At 46.9% G+C, this 17,212-nt stretch overlaps 1 protein-coding gene and 1 long non-coding RNA gene across 4 annotated transcripts in view; both read right to left on the bottom strand.

Annotated features, from left to right (window-relative positions):
• LOC309514305 overlaps positions 1-17,212 on the bottom strand; it is a 223,117-nt gene that overhangs the window by 121,080 nt on the left and 84,825 nt on the right. The window lies entirely within an intron of this gene.
• SLC14A1 (solute carrier family 14 member 1 (Kidd blood group)) overlaps positions 1-17,212 on the bottom strand; it is a 35,522-nt gene that overhangs the window by 4,110 nt on the left and 14,200 nt on the right. For all 3 annotated transcript variants that reach the window (XM_082242086.1, XM_082242087.1, XM_082242085.1), the window contains exons 5-7: positions 10,273-10,465; positions 3,131-3,278; positions 2,063-2,197 (exon numbers count right to left, since the gene is read on the bottom strand). In XM_082242086.1, coding sequence (XP_082098212.1) covers positions 2,063-2,197; positions 3,131-3,278; positions 10,273-10,465 — 476 coding nt within the window. The remainder of the gene's footprint in view (positions 1-2,062; positions 2,198-3,130; positions 3,279-10,272; positions 10,466-17,212) is intronic.

Genomic DNA, 17,212 nt, shown 5'->3' with positions numbered 1-17,212 from the left:
GCAGACATTTACTGCTACGTGATTTGAGGGGGGCCTCTGAGGTTGACTAGGGGCTAAACATGGCTGCCTTATTGCTCTCTGTACTACTTGAGACATGTGCTTTATGCACTTACGTATGTGCATTTGTGCAATTATGAACACACATTTTATTTATGCCCCCACTGAATTCTTATAACAAAGACTCTGACAACATAAAAAAGCCGAGCGCAGACCACTGGCCCATCTAGCTCAGAACTGCCTACATGTGTAAAAACACATTTTTCAAAAATCAAAAGAAAGAAAGGACACAGCTGAGTCTGGCCTAGTGATTCCGCTATGAGTCAAATGGAACTTTTGAAGGCTGCTCTGATTTTGTTCCTTATCTCACACTCACTAGGGAGGGACCCTTGGCCAACGACAGAGCAAATGATGCTCAGTATTCAGGAAGTGTTGGCTATGAGCCGCCTTGCATTTATTCCTCCGGTCAGTAGAGGGCAGGGTTGAGAGCTAGTGAGGGTAAAATACACTCTATGGCTCTCCTCCTCTCCTGCATGATGGAGACATGGAAAACGAGCTCCCACCATGTAGGAATCCAAAGCCATTTTTGTAAATATGAAGAAAGTGTCATGAAAGAAAGCCACTTCCGCCCTGCAGAGCAGGTGGGGTTGCGGGCTTCGGTGGCTGGACCCCAGCCCCAACTCGATTGGGGGAATCCCCGGCCATGTCACCCCCTGGCCAGCCAATCAGCTGGCTCTGGGGGCGTGACCTGCCCTATTTAACACAGGCACGGCTGGGGATCTCCCTCTTTTGCCACCTCCAGCTGCTCCTGTTTCCCACCCTCCCGCCCTTTAAGGTTTTCATTCCTTGACCTTTTTTTGGAAGCCGCCCAGAGTGTCTGGGGAAGCCCAGCCAGATGGGCGGGGTATAAGTAATAAATTATTATTATTATTATGGACCTTGGATGGTCGCCATCGAGAGGCCTGGTAGGAATTTTTCCACTTGGCAAATTGGCACCAGGCACTTGGTTTTTCGCCTACCTCATAGCAAATCGTCACAACTTTCTCGGTATTGCCGGTTAGGCATTGGCATTGGTATTGGTATGTAGATGGAAGAGGGGAGGTAGCGCCATCACCTGCCCCGCATATTGAAGGGTAGTCCGATAAAGGATTCCGGGGGGCGTGGCCCTGTCCGAAGCCTAGGGAGGTTAGGGCCTAAGCCCCCGAGCGATGACCCTGGGGGAGTCCCTAGTTGATGTGCATCAGCAGGACTCCCCTTACTGGTGGTTAACTCTTCCCGGACTTCCAGCAGACTGGCTGGTGTCCGATATAGTCGGTTAGGACCAATGCCTAAGCCAATACCGCTCATCACCTGTAATCAATAAAGTTGTGGCCTTATTTAGCCCATTAACCTTAATAATTGTGTCATGTGTCTTTATTTCCACTGGGTAGGGGGGGCGGGAACTCACCATGCAACTTATTTTTCTATTCCAATGGGACCCCTCTATTTCCCTTTTTAAAAACCTAAGAAGAAGAAGAAGAAGAAGAGTTTGGATTTGATATCCCGCCTTTCACTCCCCTTAAGGAGTCTCAAAGCGGCTAACATTCTCCTTTCCCTTCCTCCCCCACAACAAACACTCTGTGAGGTGAGTGGGGCTGAGAGACTTCAGAGAAGTGTGACTGGCCCGAGGTCACCCAGCAGCTGCATGTGGAGGAGCGGAGACGCGAACCCGGTTCACCAGATTACGTGACTACCGCTCTTAACCACTACACCACACTGGCTCTCATATAAGGATATGAACTTAAGTAATGCTAATGATGTGAGAATGAGACAGAAGGGGTGGCAGACCCAGCTGCCAAGCTTTAAATTCTGCTATAAACTAAACTAAGTCAATGTATATTTTTTAAAACCCAAGAAAAATCCCCAAAAGTTCAATCTCTGGCATCTTCAGGAAGCAAGTGATGGGAAACGAGACTCTGGAGAGATGCTACCAATCATAGGAGGCAATACTTGGCAACAGGGACAAATGCTCTGACAGTTTCCTATGGGTGGGGAGAGCACAATAGGGATGAAACTGGGTACCTACCACAACTAAGTGCAAGAAGGAAGGTCTGCCAGGTGAGGGCGTAGAACATGCCCCCGACTGCGATGCAGGAGAGGCAACTGTTGTAATTCCACAAGCCAGCGTAAATATTGTTAAAAGGTGTGGCTAGGCTCAGGGCTGCAAAGAAGACAGGTGAGAAGAAGACAAGTCACTCCTGGGCTGAAGGCAGGGTGAGGCACTTTTGGCCCTCCAGATGTTGCTGAACTAAAATTTGGCCCATCCGATGGGAGATGGTGTCCTGCTACATCTGGAGGGTCAAGTGTTCCCCAGTCTTGATACCTAGGAAATAATAGGAGCGGCTGCCGAGACCATATAACACTGGTCTTGAAAGACCTACACTGGCTCCCTGTACGTTTCCGAGCACAATTCAAAGTGTAGGTGCTGACCTTTAAAGCCCTAAATGGCCTTGGTCCAGTATATCTGAAGGAGAGTCTCCACCCCCCATCTTTCTGCCCGGACGCTGAGGTCCAGCTCTGAGGGCCTTCTGGCAGTTCCCTCACTACAAGAAGCCAAGTTACAGGGAAGCAGGCAGAGGGCCTTCTCGGTAGTGGCGCCTGCCCTGTGGAATGCCCTCCCGGCAGATGTCAAACAACAACGACCAGACTTTTTGAAGACATCTAAAGGCAGCCCTGTTTAGGGAAGCTTTTAATGTTTAATAGGTTATTGTATTTTAATGTTCTGTTGGAAGCCGCCCAGAGTGGCTGGGGAAACCCAGCCAGATGGGTGGGGTATAAATAATAAATTTATTATTATTATTATTATTATTATTATTATTATTAGGTGATTAGGTCCACACAATCTCTAGAAACCTTCTACCCTAGGATCTCAAGATGGAATCTGACATGCAAGGGGATCTGTGGTCACCACCCCCCTCATTTCACCGAGAGGCAAGTTCTTCCCTCTTTAGACCCCAAGCATGGTACGTTGGTTTTATCTGACAAGCTAACCAGATACTAACAGTTGTAACCCCAGTTTGGCTGGATATCTATAGGATGGAGTACTTAGGACAATGGTTTAAGCCAGTTCTGGCTGCCTAGGGCATCCTCATACCTGCAGGCACCCCCAGTGCCGAGCCAATCACGGCATGGATGAAGATGAGCGGGGAGGAAATGAACAGAGCCACCATGATAATGCCTCCGGTCCAAGGGTTATCGCAGCCGTACACTTGCCCAACTCCTACTGGGACGGACTGCAAAATCTGTGGAACAGGTATTGGGAAAAGATATATCAGGTTTCAAGGTTGTATGATAATGGTCTTCCATACAAATGCCCGCATATTAATAAGGACCATCAATTGCCCAGAATCTAGTCTCCCCCTATAAAAGGTAAAGGTAAAGGTACCCCTGCCCGAACGGGCCAGTCTTGACAGACTCTGGGGTTTGTGCGCCCATCTCACTCAAGAGGCCGGGGGCCAGCGCTGTCCGGAGACACTTCCGGGTCACGTGGCCAGCGTGACAAAGCTGCATCTGGCGAGCCAGCGCAGCACACGGAACGCCGTTTACCTTCCCGCTGGTAAGCGGTACCTATTTATCTACTTGCACCCGGGGGTGCTTTCGAACTGCTAGGTTGGCAGGCGCTGGGACCGAGCAGCGGGAGCGCACCCCGCCGCGGGGATTCGAACCGCCGACCTTTCGATCGGCAAGCTCTAGGCGCTGAGGCTTTTACCCACAGCGCCACCCGCGTCCCTTTAAGTCTCCCCCTATACTTGGGTCTAAATGATTCATGGAATTTATGACAGCATAAAGGTAAAGGTAAAGGGACCCTTGACCATTAGCTCCTGTTGTGACCGACTCTGGGGTTGCCGCACTCATCTCGCTTTATTGGCTGAGGGAGCCGGCGTACAGCTTCCGGGTCATGTGGCCAGCATGACAAACCTGCTTCTGGCGAACCAGAGCAGCTCACGGAAATGCTGTTTACCTTCCCGCCGGAGCGGTACCTATTTATCTACTTGCACTTTGTGCTTTTGGTCTGCGGGAAGGTAAACGGCGTTTCCGTGTGCTGCTCTGGTTCGCCAGAAGCGGCTTAGTCATGCTGGCCACATGACCCAGAAGTTGTACGCCGGCTCCCTCGGCCAATAAAGCGAGATGAGCACCGCAACCCCAGAGTCGTCTGCGACTGGACCTAATGGTCAGGGGTCCCTTTACCTTTACCTGTTTCCACAGCTAGCTTGGAATATCAAACACTGTTGCTCAAGGGCACCATCTATGCTGCCTTGCTACCTGAGGAACCCAGAAATACTGGCCTCCCCTTGTCAGTCAATCACCCCTCCTGGGTGATGGACACTGTGGCTTCCAGATACTGCTGATCTTCAGCCCCCATCACCCCTGGCGTTGCTGGGAGTTGGTGTCCAGCAACATCTGGAGCAGGGCTGTCCCAAGACGTTTTGGCACCTGAGGCAGATCACAAAATGTTAAATGTTCGGGAAAAGTCAGAAGCCCAAGGCAGTGTAAGCTCCTCAACTAGGTTTATTCAACAGCTCACTCACAGGAAAACAAGAGCTGAACTGACTGGACAACACAATAATAAACCGAGCGTGAACTGACCGTTGACAGTTAATGGTTGAAAATGCATGTGCTTACTTGCCATTAGAATGTTTGACTACCAACGCTTATACAATTGGTTAGAACGCGCCTTGTAACATGTTGTTGTTTAGTTATTTAGTCGTGTCCGACTCTTCGTGACCCCATGGACCAGAGCACGCCAGGCACTCCTGTCTTCCACTGCCTCCCGCAGTTTGGCCAAACTCATGCTGGTAGCTTCGAGAACACTGTCCAACCATCTCGTCCTCCGTCGTCCCCTTCTCCTTGTGCCCTCAATCTTTCCCAACATCAGGGTCTTTTCCAGGGAGTCTTCTCTTCTCATGAGGTGGCCAAAGTCTTGGAGCCTCAGCTTCAGGATCCGTCCTCCCAGTGAGCACTCAAGGCTGATTTCCTTCAGAATGGATAGGTTTGATCTTCTTGCAGTCCGTGGGACTCTCTCAAGAGTCTCCTCCAGCACCATAATTCAAAAGCATCAATTCTTCGGCATCAGTTATACCTTGTAACATAAGATGTGTTAAACCCAATACATAACAGTATCAGGAACAAAGGGGAAAGAAGTGATCTGCCACCCCAGTGGATCCTGCCGCCTGAGGTGGCCGTGTCACCTTGCCTAATCGGTGGGCTGGTCCTGGTCTGGAGGGCTGCAGGTTCCCCATCTCTGTGGTGAGGATTCTGCAAGAACATTCCATTCATTAAATTCCTCCTCCTGAAAGGAATTTCATCCGCCTGCAGGGAGTGGATAGCCAGCCATCAACATGGAGCTCCCATCTTAAGACCTGACACTATCTGCTAAAGGGAGGTGAGGGACGCCGTTACTGCTCCCCCTCCAGTTGAATGAAGTTTGCTTCTGTTCCAGGGACATATAAACTGGGCTTTTGTGAGCTGAACTCTCGACCCCTGAGCTGGTATGCGCCCTTCCTTCCTTTCAAACAAGCAGCTAATGTCAGGCAGTGAATGTTATGAATCTGAACCGTGATGAGACGGCTGCCGAAACAAAGGCCCCCTTTTAAATGAAATTAAATGCCCGACACATGAGTCTGCTTTCAGCTTGACAGGAGAAAACTCATTACTGCTTTGGCTAAGTCACAGGGGAGCGTTCCACTAAATGACGCTGCTGGCACACGCTTTTTGAAGTCTCTTGCGGAGATAAGAATAAAAAATATTTCTAATAACCTGTTAATCTCACATAATACGTCTCCCCTCCATGGAAGCTGGAGGTGACTGGTCTCAATGCCAAAAAACCCATTTGCCAACAGAGGCCCCAAGCTGTACTTTTCCACTGAGTTTGTGGGACGCAGCGCTGCTCACGGCAACAGAATCTTGATGGTTTTCAGGAACGCAGCTCCAGAACATACAATTCTGTGCATATCCCAAATATTTCATTACAGCTAACTGAGGGGCCGGGTGTGTGACCCTGAATCAATATGATCTTGAATCTAACTCTCAGGTTAGAAGACACAACGATGGGGAATGATGGGGGTATGAAGAACACCATTAGGACAATTGGGGTTAAAATCCAGAAGAGCATTTGAAGAAAAAACACGAAAGAAAAGACATTTTCCTTCCCACCTCCAACGTAATTTTTGGTGGAGAAAACTCTTCTCCACGCTATGAGTGGGGTAGAAATTTGATTCTCCTAACTTCACAGATGGCGTACGAGTTATTCACTTATTTGTTTCTTAAAAACTGTTTCTATTAAATATTTTCTTGGTTACAAAAACACATAAGGCATCTCTGCTTTCAGTTCATAGAGTTTTCTACAGATCATTCATATTCAACGTGAGATGCTAATGTTATAGACCATATAAAGTTGGAGGAGAAGAGGAAAAGGCAGCAAACTTTTGTTCTTCGACATAGTGTAAAAAGGTAAAGGTACCCCTGACCATTAGGTCCAGTCGCGGACGACTCTGGGGTTGCGTGCTCATCTCGCTCTATAGGCCAAGGGAGCCGGCGTTTGTCCGCAGACAGCTTCCAGGTCATGTGGCCAGCATGACTAAGCTGCTTCTGGCAAACCAGAGCAGCGCACGGAAACGCCGTTTACCTTCCCGCCGGAGTGGTACCTATTTATCTACTTGCACTTTGACGTGCTTTTGAACTGCTAGGTGGGCAGGAGCAGGGACCAAACAGTGGGAGCTCACCCCATTGCGGGGATTCAAACTGCCGACCTTCTGATTGGCAAGCCCTAGGCTCTGTGGTTTCGACCACAGCGCCACCCGCATCCCCTACATAGTGTACGCATACGGTTTTTGTGTCAGCATCACATGGGTCGGTCCTATTTCTATTCATTTATTAGTTTTTGTTGGCGGAGAGAGAGATTGGGACATAGGGCATGGTTGGTTGCCTATAGTTGACTATAGCAGTGAGTTTTGTTTGCGTGTGTGAGAATTGTTGGGTCAATTTAGCCATATTGATTCATATGCTGTCGGTGGGTTCCTGTTGTCGTCTTGTTGGGCTGTGTATGTAACAAAAGGGAGCCACACCAGGGTGAAGATGTCCTCTTTTATTCATCCCCATGCTACTTTCAGTTTGTTGGTTTATTTTTCTAGTAGGGCTGTTTCCCATAAGGTTTGGTCCCAGTGGTCCATGTTTACTCCTGACAGGTCCCTTCAGTGTCTGGTTATGATGCTCCTGGCTGCCGAGAGAAGGTGGCTTATGAGTATGTTGTAGTGCGCATGTGAGTTGCTTCTGACCTGCCACGGACAATCTGGAAGGGAATGTGGACCTCAGGCTATCTTGACACATAAATTCAATCCCCCTCCCCACATCTATGGGACTGCCTCTCCTGGTATGTCCCATGGAGGACCTTAAGGTCCACAAATGACAACATTTTGGAGGTCCCAGGTCTCAAGGTGGTTAGATTGGTCTCAACTAGGGCCAGGGCCTTTTCAGTACTGGCACCGATTTGGTGGAATGCTCTGTCACAAGAGACTAGGGCCCTGCGGGACTTGACATCTTTCTGCAGGGCCTGCCAGACAGAGCTGTTCTGCCTGGCCTTTGGTTTGGACTCAGTTTGACTTATGTTTCCCCTCCCCTTATGGTTTTGATCTATGGGCTACTTTTAAAATGAGGCTGCATTTTAAATTGCATTTAACCTGTATTTTAAATTGGTCCCCCCCCCTTATGATTTTACTGCAATTTTACTGGTGTTAGCCGCCCTGAGCCTGGCTCTGGTTGGGGGGGGAGGGTATAAATAAAATTATTATTATTATTATTATTATTATTATTATTATTATTATTATTATTATTATTATTACTATTATTATTATCTTGGCAGCTTCACACTTTGAAGGTCTCTTCACGTAATTATTCAATGGGTGACCAACTGAAGCTAAAGTGGTTATAGATAAGGCTAGGTCGATTGCTGAGCTTGGATCTGTTCGCAGGAAGCATGGCACTGCCCCTTTTCCACCTGATCACGTTGGGCTGTTTATTTGCCCTTCTGCCAACGAGAGACCAAAGTCTCCGAGATCCAGGGTGTTTGGAAGTTGGAAAGATCACTTGGATGTCATAACGTGTCGATTTGGCCCTATTAGGCAGTTAGGGGAGTTAGTTCGCGGCGCATATAAAAGTCGATTGCCACAATAAAATCTTATGCACAACTTTTCCAGCTGGGTGTTTTTCTATGGCTCTGGGGTTGTCATGTAAACCAAACCCACAAACAGCCGCTTTGTGGGTTAGGGGGCAAAGGAAACTGCTTAAAATCAGTGCAAGGTTTGCTGCTGCTGTTTCCAGTGTGACCCATGCCAGATTAAACCCTGTGGAGGCCCCATGTCGGTCGAAATATCAGGGTCCCCTCTCACATTGAATGAAGAAGGCTAGATTGTAATTTCCCTTCAATATCACACCAATAATATTTTGATCTGTTGTCGCACTGCCCCTAAAAGGTGTGGGGCCCAGAGGTCGGTGCCTACTCTGCCTATTTGGTAAACTGGCACTGTTTGTGGCTTACCTAGGCAAATCTGGTGTTGGGCATGGGCCACAGACAACTGCTCACACACAGCACCCACAAATTGAGGAGGGGATCCTGCCTGGGATATATTTGGTGTTTTTATGTTGTAAACTGCAAATAGAAGGGGGAAGAAATGGAGGCAGTGAGAGATTTTACTTTCTTGGGCTCCAAGATCACTGCAGATGGTGACAGCAGCCATGAAATTAAGACACCTGCTTCTTGGGAGGAAAGTGATGACAAACCTAGACAGCATCTTAAGAAGCAGAGACATCACCTTGCCAACAAAGGTCCGTATAGTTAAAGCTATGGTTTTCCCAGTAGTAATGTATGGAAGTGAGAGCTGGACCATAAAGAAGGCTGATCGCCGAAGAATTGATGCTTTTGAATTCTGGTGCTGGAGGAGACTCTTGAGAGTCCCATGGACTGCAATAAGATCAAACCTCTCCATTCTGAAGGAAATCAGCCCTGAGTGCTCACTGGAAGGACAGATCCTGAAGCTGAGGCTCCAAGACTTTGGCCACCTCATGAGAAGAGAAGACTCCCTAGAAAAGACCCTGATGTTGGGAAAGATGGAGGGCACAAGAAGAAGGGGACGACAGAGGATGAGATGGTTGGACAGTGTTCTCGAAGCTACAAACATGAGTTTGGCCAAACTGCGGGAGGCAGTGGAAGACAGGAGTGCCTGGAGTGTTCTGGTCCATGGGGTCACAAAGAGTCGGACACGACTAAACGACTAAACAACAGCAACAACATGTTGTAAACCACCCTGTGTTCTTCGGGTGATATATAAAATAATAATAATAATAATAATAATAATAATAATAATAATAATAATAATAATGTCATTCGGCAGAGTGCAGTGACCACTTCAGGCAAACCAACCATCCTCACTGCTAATAATTCCAAGTTTGCTCCTCAAATCCCCTATGTTTCAGCCACCACATGGGTGGGTGAACTGGAACATGTAAAAAAGCTACTGAAATATTAAGAGCAGGGGGGGGGAGCAGATGGACACCACCAGAGATTGCAGAAGCACAGGACCGCTACTAAGTAGCACCATTTAGGCACCCCACCATAATATCACCACCCTCAGAGCTATAGGGCCTGAGACGGTTGATATTGGGGGAGGCAATCTTTTACGTACTTGGGCCCCAGTATAGAAGCACTGTGAAACCACAAGCCAGGATGAAACCTCGAGTCATGTAATCAACATATTAAAAACTGCATTTGATATTTGATGCTTATTTATATACATGCACCCAACTAGGGCCGACGAGGAAGGCATCAAAGTCGAAATGTGTTTGGGTCAAATTTTTACATCCAGTACAGTTGTTATACATTGATTATTTATTGAGTTATGACGCTTTCTTAAAAGACTGTCTATTACCTGTTAATCACACAGTTTCATCCACTTTTTTTAAAAAAAGAGAATAATTTTCACTGGATTCATTGTCCAGTGTCCATGACTCAAGGTTGTTCTCAGCTCAATGTTTTGCAATTGTCCTGTCCCTTGGTGCAGAATCCCATTGTGCTCAGCCCAGTATAGGAGCAACCAGAATGTAAAGGGTAATAGATGCAGGAATCGGGCCCCACAATCCTTTGTCTGAAAGTGGTTTGTTTCCACCCCCGGTTCCCTCATTCAGAGGGCCCACCCGTATGAATTCCCTTGGCTGAGAGATGTGAGCATTTGAAACTGCCCTTACCAAAGATGCTTCGGCCTCCCACCACGTTATGTTGGGCACCGAGGTCACGGGTTGAATGAGTGCCGAGGGGAAGAAGGGGTTGTGGGGGCCAGTGGCGGCCACAAACATGCTCAGAGCTAGGTTGAAGGGCAGCGTGAAAACCGGCAGGTCCCATTTGCTGAAGACGGAGGCTAAGGCACTCGTGAAAATAGGACTGGAGTAGAAAAACAAAAGAGCATCACTGTACACAGAGAGGAAACACAACAGAGCTAAGGGGACACAGTTTTGCCTTAAAATGTGCTTACCCTAACTTATATGTATAGATGCACCGTTAGTAATACAGTGGTACCTCGGGTTACATATACTTCAGGTTACAGACTCCGCTAAACCAGAAATAGTACCTCGGGTTAAGAACTTTGCTTCAGAATGAGAACAGAAATCGTGCTCCGGTGGCGTGGCAGCAGCAGGAGGCCCCATTAGCTAAAGTGGTGCTTCAGGTTAAGAACAGTTTCAGCTTAAGAACGGACCTCTGGAACAAATTAAGTACTTAACCCAAGGTACCACTGTATTGCGTGGGATTCAGCTAAGAGGTCCTGCCAGCAGTGATTTGCACTTGCACAATGGGATGTCCCATGCAATTTTTTACATACAGTCATACCTCATGTTACATCTGCTTCATGTTACGTTCTTTCAGGTTATGTCCCATGGCAGCCTGGAAGTACTGAAAAGGGTTACTTCTGGGTTCCGCCGCTCGCGCATGCACAGATGCACAAAATGACGTCACGCGCATGCGCAGAAGCAGCGAATCGCAACCAGCACATGCACAGACGTGCCGCTGTGGCTTGCACTCTTTTCATGTTGCGAACGGATCCCCTTCGCAACCAGAGATACCACTGTACATGTTTTTGCAAAGCAGTTTCCATGAATATAATGCATTTTTAATGTTACTTTCATTATTACTGCGGTACCTTGGATCTCAAGCTTTAGGGAAGCTTTTAATGTTAAATAGACAATTGTATTTTAATATTATGTTGGAAGCTGCCCAGAGTGGCTGGGGAAACCCAGCCAGATGGGCGGGGTATAAATAATAAATTATTATTATTATTGTAATTATTATTATTATTATCTGTTCTGGGACTCTGTTCTACTCCTGAAACCGTTCGAAAACCAAAGCGTAGCTTCCGATTGGCTGCAAGAGCTTCCTGCACTCAAGCAGAAGTCATGTCGGCTGTTCGGCTTCTGAAAAACGTTCGCATACCGGAACACTTACTTCCAGGTTTGTGGCATTCGGGAGCCAATTTATTCGGGAGGCAAGGTGTTTTAGAACCAAGGTACCACTGTATATGCATTTTAAAGCACGTTTTAGTGTAGCATATGGATTTGCATCTGTCTCCTGAGAAATCTCTATGTGGGACAAGAAGCTACAGTTAGAACTGGATATGGAACAACTGATTGGTTCAAAATTGGGAAAGGAGTACGGCAAGGCTGTATATTGTCTCCCTGCTTATTTAACTTATATGCAGAATTCATCATGCGAAAGGCTGGGCTGGATGAATCCCAAGCCGGAATTAAGATCGCCGGAAGAAATATCAACAACCTCAGATATGCAGATGACACAACCTTGAGGCAGAAAGTGAAGAGGAATTAAAGAACCTTTTAATGAGGGTGAAAGAGGAGAGCGCAAAATATGGTCTGAAGCTCAACATCAAAAAACTGAAGATCATGGCCACTGGTCCCATCACCTCCTGGCAAATAGAAGGGGAAGAAATGGAGGCAGTGAGAGATTTTACTTTTTTGGGCTCCATGATCACTGCAGATGGTGACAGCAGTCACGAAATTAAAAGACGCCTGCTCCTTGGGAGAAAGGCAATGGCAAACCTAGACAGCATCTTAAAAGGCAGAGACATCACCTTGCCAACAAAGGTCCGTATAGTAAAAGCTATGGTTTTCCCAGTAGTGATGTATGGAAGTGAGAGCTGGACCATCAAGAAGGCTGATCGCCGAAGAATTGATGCTTTTGAATTCTGGTGCTGGAGGAGACTCTTGAGAGTCCCATGGACTGCAAGAAGATCAAACGCATCCATTCTGAAGGAAATTAGCCCTGAGTGCTCACTGGAAGGACACATCCTGAAGCTGAGGCTCCAAGACTTTGGCCACCTCATGAGAAGAGAAGACTCCCTGGAAAAGACCCTGATGTTGGGAAAGATGGAGGGCACAAGGAGAAGGGGACGACAGAGGACGAGATGGTTGGACAGTGTTCTCGAAGCTACAAATATGAACCTGACCAAACTGCGGGAGGCAGTGGAAGACAGAAGTGCCTGGCGTGCTCTGGTCCATGGGGTCACGAAGAGTCGGACACGACTAAATGACTAAACAACAACAACAAAATGGATTTGCACTAGGCCCATTGGCAGACCAACTCTTGCGTTGCAAAGATGTCTGCAAACGTGACGTGGAGGCTGACAATATCAACCCAGCCACGCGAGAATCCCTTGCGGACGACCACAGTGCCTGGAGACAAGCAGTCAAGTTGTGCATCCATAGCTGTGACCAGAGGAGGAACGACCACTGGGAGGAGCATAGAGAGACGAAATGCCATGGTGCATCTGCAGCAGCACAACTGGACCCCTTCATCTGCCCCAGCTGCAACAAAACATGTCTCTCCCATCTCAGTCTCTACAGCCACAGCAGGCGCTGCAACTCTCCAATGGTTTGACTTTAGCCCCGAAGGCGCACTCCTCCATCAACTCCCGAGACAGCCAGGAAAAAGTTGGCTGCCAATCTGCATTGCAACATTCAGGAAAGCACAAATTTTACCGGATGGCTGTGTGTCAACCTGCATATTTCCCCCCGGAATGTGTGAATCAGGTAGATTTGCCTTTGAATCGTGTGAATCAGGTAGAGAGCCAGTGTGGTGTAGTGGTTAAGAGCGGTAGTCTCGTAATCTGGGGAACTGGGTTCGCATCCCCACTCCTCCACATGCAGCTGCTTGGTGACCTTGGGCCAGCCACACTTCTCTGAAGTCTCTCAGCCTCACTCACCTCACATAGTGTTTGTTGTGGGGGAGGAAGGGATAGGAGAATGTTAGCCGCTTTGAGACTCCTTAAAGGGAGTGAAAGGCGGGATATCAAATCCAAAACTCTTCTCTTCTTCTTGTTTGTCAACTGAATTGAATTTCCCTCCCATCCCTACTCAAAGGAAATTGGGACAGCTCGCTGTGTGCACAGAGTTGCTTTGGCAAATAGGAGCTTTGAGGAGCTTTGGCTCATACCCAATGTGTACACAGTTCTTTAAGCATGGGAAAGCACAGAAGCAGAAAACATTTAAATGTCTAATACAGTGGTACCTTGGGTTAAGAACTTAATTCGTTCTGGAGGTCTGTTCTTAACCTGAAACTGTTCTTAACCTGAAGTGCGTCTGTGCATGCGCGAGCGGCGGAACTCAGAAGTAACCCTTTTCAGTACTTCCAGGCTGCCACGGGACATAACCTGAAAGAACGTAACATGAAGCAGATGTAACATGAGGTATGACTGTATGTAAAAAAATTGCATGGGACATCCCGTTGTGCAAGTGCAAATCACTGCTGGCAGGACCTCTTAGCTGAATCCCACGCAATACAGTGGTACCTTGGGTTAAGTACTTAATTTGTTCCAGAGGTCCGTTCTTAAGCTGAAACTGTTCTTAACCTGAAGCACCACTTTAGCTAATGGGGCCTCCTGCTGCTGCCACGCCACCGGAGCACGATTTCTGTTCTCATCCTGAAGCAAAGTTCTTAACCCGAGGTACTATTTCTGGGTTAGCGGAGTCTGTAACCTGAAGCATCTGTAACCTGAGGTTCTACTGTAATCGTATTGGGAGGGGGAGTTGGCTTCTGTTTATTTTTTATATTTTTACAGAAAGCCTGGAGAAATTGCGAACAAAATTCTACCCAGCTTGCTGCTGCTGCCACAGAAGCCCCAGCAGGCTTCCAAACTGTAGCTATTTTCTGGTGGAATTCAACCACGTACCGGCAAATGCGGGTTGCACAATGAAAGTTGTTTAGGAGATCTTGCGAAACAAACCCGCTTCCCCATCCAAATTGGACTGTTTTGTGATAAGGAAAGCAATTAGAAAAATGTGCTGGAAAGTGAAGGTTGACAGTTGCTTGGTGCAACTTTGAGGGCCTCTCCCCCTTAACTTTTTTTTTTGGCCCCCATGCTTTCTAGGCATATGTTTGCATTTCCCCAGTCCATTTCTGAGCACCCCCCCTTTTTTGCCCCACAGCTTTCTGTAGGAAACCTGCTCTTTCACACTGAATCGGAGCAAAGGGCAATTAGGGTTTTCTGTGGGTTGCCAAGAATGTTAAAGTGTGTGTGTGTGTGTGTGTGTGTGTGTGTAGACACATATATATGTATGTACAGTGGTACCTTGGGTTAAGAACTTAATTCGTTCCAGAGGTCTGTTCTTAACCTGAAACTGTTCTTAACCTGAGGTATCACTTTAGCTAATGGGGCCTCCCACTGCCGCCGCACAATTTCTGTTCTCACCCTGAAGCAAAGTTCTTAACCTGAGGTACTATTTCTGGGTTAGCGGAGTCTGTAACCTGAAGCGTTTTTAACCTGAAGCGTCTGTAACCCGAGGTACCACTGTATAAGTTTTCAGTGAAAAATCTTCAATGAAAGAAAAGAAACATGAAAGATGTGAATAATATGAAAAGAAAGAAAGAAAGAAAGAAAGAAAGAAAGAAAGAAAGAGGGAAAATAACCAACACAATAGAATAGAGTACACAATAGAGGACATAAGTGATGCAATTAATCCAATAAATGTAAAATTATTATTAACAAGACATTACGCTTCTTATGAATGGATTCCAAACATTGTTGCATTTATCCATACGATAAAGGTAAAGGTGACGGACCCCTGGACAATCAAGTCCAGTCAAAGGTGACTATGGGGTTGTGGCGCTCATCTTGCTTTCAGGGCAAGAAAGCCAGCGTTTGTCCACAGAGAGCTTTCTGGTTCATGTGGCCAGCAAGACTCAACCGCTTCTGGTGCAACAGAACACTGTGATGGAAATCAGAGCGCACGGAAATGCCGTTTACTTTCCCGCTGCAGTGGTACCTATCTACTCTCATTGGTGTGCTTTCGAACTGCTAGGATGGCAGGAGCTGGGACAGAGCAACGGGAGCTCACCCTGTTGCAGGGATTCGAACCGCCGACCTTCTGATCAGCAAGCCCAAGTGGCTCAGTGGTTTAGACCACAGCGCCACCCGCGTCCCTTATCCATACACTATCTGCATCTAAAAGAGTGGGTTTTGCAGGGAAAGTGGCAGGGGAGAAAAAAGTGCTTGCACACGGACTGGAAAAGCATGAACCGGTGGCTAGAAAGTGAGGAGGAAATTTGGTATGGATGAGCCCTTTGCCGAATCTCCCAACAAACAGATCAGAATGAGTGCTCAGCAGAGAGCAAAAGTGCTCCCCCTTTGGAAACAGATTGGAATGCATGCTCAGTAACTGGTTTTTTTGTCCTCAGAGCCAAAGGGAGAAGTTTTATCACTTTGGCATTTTTTTTTTACTTTGTTTTGTTTTGGCGTTACTGGCTCATATTTCTCAAAGTGATACACAATACACAATACGCAGCATGGAATGTTGAATGAATCTCATGCAATAAACTTGTTTCGGTTCAGTGTTCAGTTTATATGAAGGGAGGGAAAATTGTTTTCAAAATGAATGGAAAGAAAGGAACCAGTTAGTGGGAGTTTGTAGAACTATGTCAATGAAAAATCACAAAACAAAAAAAACACAAAAAGGAACTTGAGGTAATTTCTGGTTTAGCAGACACACGGGATATAGTGAAGCACAGTGGTACCTTGGTTTAAGAACAGTCTGGTTTAAGAACGATTCAGTTTACAAACTCCGCAAAACCAGAAATAGTGTCCCGGTTTGAGAACTTTACCTCAGTCTAAGAACGGAATCCAAACAGTGGAAGGGCAATGGTGGCGGGAGGCCTCATTAGGGAAAGCGTGCTTCAGTTTAAGAACGGTTTTAGTTTAAGGACGGACTTCCGGAACTGTTTAAGTTTGTAAACGGAGGCACTACTGTAGTTAGAATATGGGACAAGGCCTATAAAACCCAGACTCAATTACCCACTTAGAATGAAACCACATAATACATTAGCTCTGCATGTGTGCCTTTAGGTGAAGGATTTTGTTTTGTTTTTTAAGAAACTCACACCAAATATCAACATGAGTGTGTCAGGAGCTCGTCCTACACTCAAGTAGGACCCTGGCAGAGACACATGTCCGACTGGCATGTTCTCTCCCTCCTGGTTGATTGTTCGGGAGCTTCAAAAGCTTTCTTCTGCCCAAACATCACAGCAACCAATGCCAACAGACATCAGCACACTTAGGGATCCGCAGAGTCTTCGCAGCTTGCGTGACAGACCTCAGCAACTCAGCATTTTGGCTAATTTATTTTATTTACATATAAACACACACTGAGCACTGCAAAATGGCTCCCTCTCTCTCTAGAATCAGACAGCAAAGAGAAAAAGAACAAAGGACAATAGTCCCACTTCACGGAACACAGTAACACAAACATCCTGTCTCCATCACTTTCCACTCTGTGGAGTCAAAACATACACCGTCATGTGATAGACAAAATCCCATGACTGCAATCATGGAGCAGGAATTCTAACAGAGTGCATTCAAATCTGCTGTTTATGCAAAAACCCATCGCAAGTTTAATGAATGGTATAACAAAAGTTCAGGAGCTGGCCTTCTGGGTCATAGTTGCTTCTCTTAAAGGAGCCGGGTTTTTTTGGCATCCCTCTGTCTCGAGAGATAATGGAGTGTGCCTCCGGGGGTGAAGTCAAACCGCTGAAGGATTGCAGCACTTGCTGTGATTGCAAAGACTGGTTATTCACAACTGCTACCTCCTGCATTGTTTATTTTTGCTGCATTAGCAGCATCCAAGAGACCTC

This window comes from Podarcis vaucheri (assembly GCF_965113315.1).
Source record: "Podarcis vaucheri genome assembly, chromosome: 11".
Classification (NCBI taxonomy): Eukaryota; Metazoa; Chordata; class Lepidosauria; order Squamata; family Lacertidae; genus Podarcis; species Podarcis vaucheri.
This window is presented reverse-complemented; position numbering and strand designations above follow the sequence as displayed.